This window comes from Peromyscus maniculatus, chromosome 8 (assembly GCF_049852395.1).
Source record: "Peromyscus maniculatus bairdii isolate BWxNUB_F1_BW_parent chromosome 8, HU_Pman_BW_mat_3.1, whole genome shotgun sequence".
In the NCBI taxonomy this organism is placed as follows: domain Eukaryota; kingdom Metazoa; phylum Chordata; class Mammalia; order Rodentia; family Cricetidae; genus Peromyscus; species Peromyscus maniculatus.
Genome location: NC_134859.1, coordinates 86,773,243 through 86,776,897, shown reverse-complemented (window position 1 = coordinate 86,776,897; position 3,655 = coordinate 86,773,243). Strand labels below are relative to the sequence as shown.

Genomic DNA, 3,655 nt, shown 5'->3' with positions numbered 1-3,655 from the left:
GAAGATGGGATCTAATGACCTGTGCTTGCTCTGATGGAGGGTACCAAATACACAACTCAGAGCCTCATCGTGTTTTTATGCACAGCACAGAGGGAGTCTGAACCCTGGGTGGGGTGGCAGGGAGGGCTTTGCCAGTTTCCTGTGGGTCTGAGGCATTGGATCCTTGACATCACTGTGTCCATGTCAACAATGCACATCCACCCAGGACTTTACTCACTCTTTATGCACTCACTCAAGGCTTCCTTGGCTTCCCTCAATTCTGAAAGAATCACTAGCATCCCTTCCAAGATTGTATTGCAGCAATGCAGAGCATAGGCTTGAGAGGGGATAGAGATGTTCTCTACTTTTATCAATTATTGACTCCATAGTTTTAAAATCCTGTTTTTCCAAATGTGAAACAGGATTATTTTCATCCATTAATATTGATATAAGAAGAGGCCTCATTTTAGTCTTCATTTGCACTTTCCTGAGTTCTATCCAGATTAATTATTTCTTTATACATTTTGTCATGTATGTTTATTTCTGTGTTTCTCAAACATCATCAAGTTTGTGACTTGTTTTTTGTTGTTTCATTTTCTGTTGCTGCAGAAAACAGTCTCTGATGACTGCAAGCTCTACGTGTGAGCAGTCAAATGTGGCTGTTTTCTCTGGTGATAAAGGCTCACCCTTTTTCAAGATCTAAGAGATGTTTATCTATATTTGTTACAAGAGTTTCAAAGTTTTAAAGTCAATTTTAAGTCTTTAGTACACCTGGGCTGCATTTTGGTAGATTATGGGCACTAGATATCTACTCCAAGTACTTTTTATCTTGGCTTGCAGAACTTCTCTGGGAATCCATAGATTACTGCACCTTTCCACACAGAATATTAAAAATTTTACTTTTTTCTTACCAGTGTTATCATAAATCAACTGCCCCCCCACCCTGCCCAGTGTGGCTATTTGTACAGGTAATCAGAAGAATAAGGGCCAAAACTACCAGTTCTACAAGATCAACATTTTCTAGATGGTCCTCTCACATCAACATCCTGAGATGACCCATGAAGCAAGGTAGCTGCCCCCCTGCCTGAGTTTGATCCCCAGGACCCACATGGTGAAGGAGAGAAATGACTCCCACAGCTTGTCCTCTGACAACCCCCTCCCCCAACACACAGACTGTCAAAAAAAAAAAAAAAAAAGCTTTCAAAATCCCAAGACAGTAGCAAGTACACTGTGGTTGGGAAAAAAAATATTTAGAAGTCATCACCAGGGGCCTTTTTTAAGGCAAGGCAATACAAGATTTACATGACTTTCTAGGCTCCTAAAATCAGCTCTTTTGCTCTGTGGTTACTGGTTACCAAGGTGATTGGTAAATGGCAGAGAGCATCGTGAGATGCTCAGCTTTCTAGTGTTCAATCCTAGTGTCTCTATTTCATTAAGTTGTTCCCGTTATCACACCAGGTCTCTGGGAGGATGTTTTCTACCCTCAGCTATGTGACCTGACACAGCTCACATCCCGCATGCTGTCTCTGCCCAAGTCTGAGACGATGATGTGGCTCAGATGATGGCACAGAATATGCCAAGCAAAACACAGAAACAAAACAAAACACAATTTAGGAGATAATCAAGTGAGGACTTTATTAGTAAACCATAGATAATAGCCTTCCAAATAGCCAGACGACGCAAAGTTTTTATGAATGAGTTACAAGGTGAGTCACAGTAATTATAAACACATGGAAATGGAATGGTGACTAACGCGGGGGAAAATCGGAGTGCTTTCTTTCTTCTTTTGATTTTATAAACCTTCTATAAGTTGAAAATGAGGTAAGCAAATTTTCCAAGGTTGGAACTGTGAATCCAGGTCAATCGCAGATGCCTTTGACAAAGAACCAAAGGGATGAGGAGGAACACAATAGATAAGAAAACTGAGAAAACACACAAATCTGCTAATGAGATATTTTAAGACAGCGTAAGGCTTATTTTCAGAGAAAGAGCACCGAGTTTGGCATTGTATGGTCATCAGGCAGATTTGATGGTAGAAGGCTATTTTATGTAGATATGGGGTCTGTGGTAAGTTGATCAACAGCCACAGGGCTCGCAGCAGCTGGACCCACAGCCCTGGGACAGGCAGCCAGGCACACAGACACATGTGGGCTGGTAGCAAGTCCTGGTGCAGGTCACAGGTCCAGAGCAAGCTGGCTGGCAGCACAGGTTGAGGCAGAAGGGCTCACAGCAGGGCTTGAGGCAGGGCCTGCAGCAACAGGGCTTGCAGCATGGCTGGCAGCAGCTGGAGATACAGCAGCAGGGCTGGCAGCAGGGCTTGCAGCAACAGGGCTGACAGCAGGGCTTGCAGCAGCAGGGCTGACAGCAGGGCTGGCAGCAGCAGGGCTGACAGCAGGGCTGGCAGCAGGGCTTGCAGCAGGGCTGACAGCAGGGCTTGCAGCAGCAGGGCTGGCAGCAGGGCTGACAGCAGGGCTGGCAGCAGGGCTTGCAGCAGCAGGGCTGGCAGCAGGGCTTGCAGCAGCAGGGCTGGCAGCAGGGCTTACAGCAGCAGGGCTTGCAACAACAGGGCTGGCAGCAGGGCTTGCAGCAGCAGGGCTTGCAGCAGCAGGGCTTGCAGCAGCAGGGCTGGCAGCAGGGCTTGCAGCAGCAGGGCTGACAGCAGGGCTGGCAGCAGGGCTTGCAGCAGCAGGGCTGACAGCAGGGCTTGCAGCAGGGCTTGCAGCAGCAGGGCTTGCAGCAGCAGGGCTGGCAGCAGGGCTTGCAGCAGCAGGGCTGGCAGCAGGGCTTGCAGCAGCAGGGCTGACAGCAGGGCTGGCAGCAGGGCTGGCAGCAGGGCTTGCAGCAGCAGGGCTGACAGCAGGGCTTGCAGCAGGGCTTGCAGCAGCAGGGTTGACAGCAAGGCTTGCAGCAGCAGGGCTGGCAGCAGGGCTTGCAGCAGCTGGGCTGGCAGCAAGGCTGGCAGCAGCTGGACACACAGCAGCAGGGCTGGCAGCAGGGTGTGCGGCAGCAGCTGCTCACACAGCTTGGCTGGAAGCAGGTCCTACAGCAGGTGGGCTGGCAGCAAGGCTGGCAGCAGCTGGAGCCACAGCAGCTGGGCTGGCAGCAGGGCTGGCAGCAGCTGCTCACACAGCTGGGTGTCCAGCAGGTGGTCCTGCAGCAGGTGGTCCTGCAGCAGGTGGGCTGGCAGCAAGGGGAGCAGCAGGAGTTGGTCATGGTGTTGGATGTGGAGAGAGGAGTTCTGTTCACAGGTGAGTTTCCCAAAAATCTATTTTTTTCTTTGCTGTTTTACTTTTTATATGTGATGGCCCAGAATTTGGGCCAATGAGCAGAACTTGTGTGTGTCATTATTTATGCTAATTTCTCCACTCTATGAAGTACTTCAAGGAAGAAGTTGCTCCTTAAGTGTTTTGAATTTTCCCTTAGTAATCAATATGTTTACTTCCCTAATTGGTAAGTAAACAACTAAAACTCTTTTCCTTAAATGAGAAACCAGTTGCCATTCACTACATCAGCCTTAACACTCATTTTTTTCTTTCAGTGTGGACAAGTGTTGGTGGATTTTTTTCTGCCCCCCAACCCCTGCCCCGCCAGCTCCATGTCTCCTTGTGTCTCTCTTCTTCCCAGCATCCTCTTTGCCCTGAAAATCCTCCCTAGCTATTGGTCATTCAGCTTTTTA

General features: G+C 48.7%; 1 protein-coding gene across 4 annotated transcripts; it reads right to left on the bottom strand.

Annotated features, from left to right (window-relative positions):
• Positions 1-2,055: 2,055 nt before the first annotated feature.
• LOC102919272 (uncharacterized) lies at positions 2,056-3,192 on the bottom strand. Of its 4 annotated transcripts, none has more exons than XM_076543369.1 (2): positions 2,892-3,192; positions 2,056-2,321 (listed from the first exon to the last, which is right to left on the bottom strand). In XM_076543369.1, exons 1-2 carry the CDS (start codon positions 3,190-3,192, stop codon positions 2,056-2,058), a joined length of 567 nt encoding a protein of 188 aa, XP_076399484.1. The 4 variants fall into 4 exon arrangements, with proteins under 4 accessions (XP_076399484.1, XP_076399483.1, XP_076399485.1 ...); XM_076543368.1 differs by having other exon boundaries at positions 2,056-2,348; positions 2,904-3,192; XM_076543370.1 differs by having other exon boundaries at positions 2,904-3,192.
• Between the last annotated feature and the right edge of the window lie 463 nt (positions 3,193-3,655).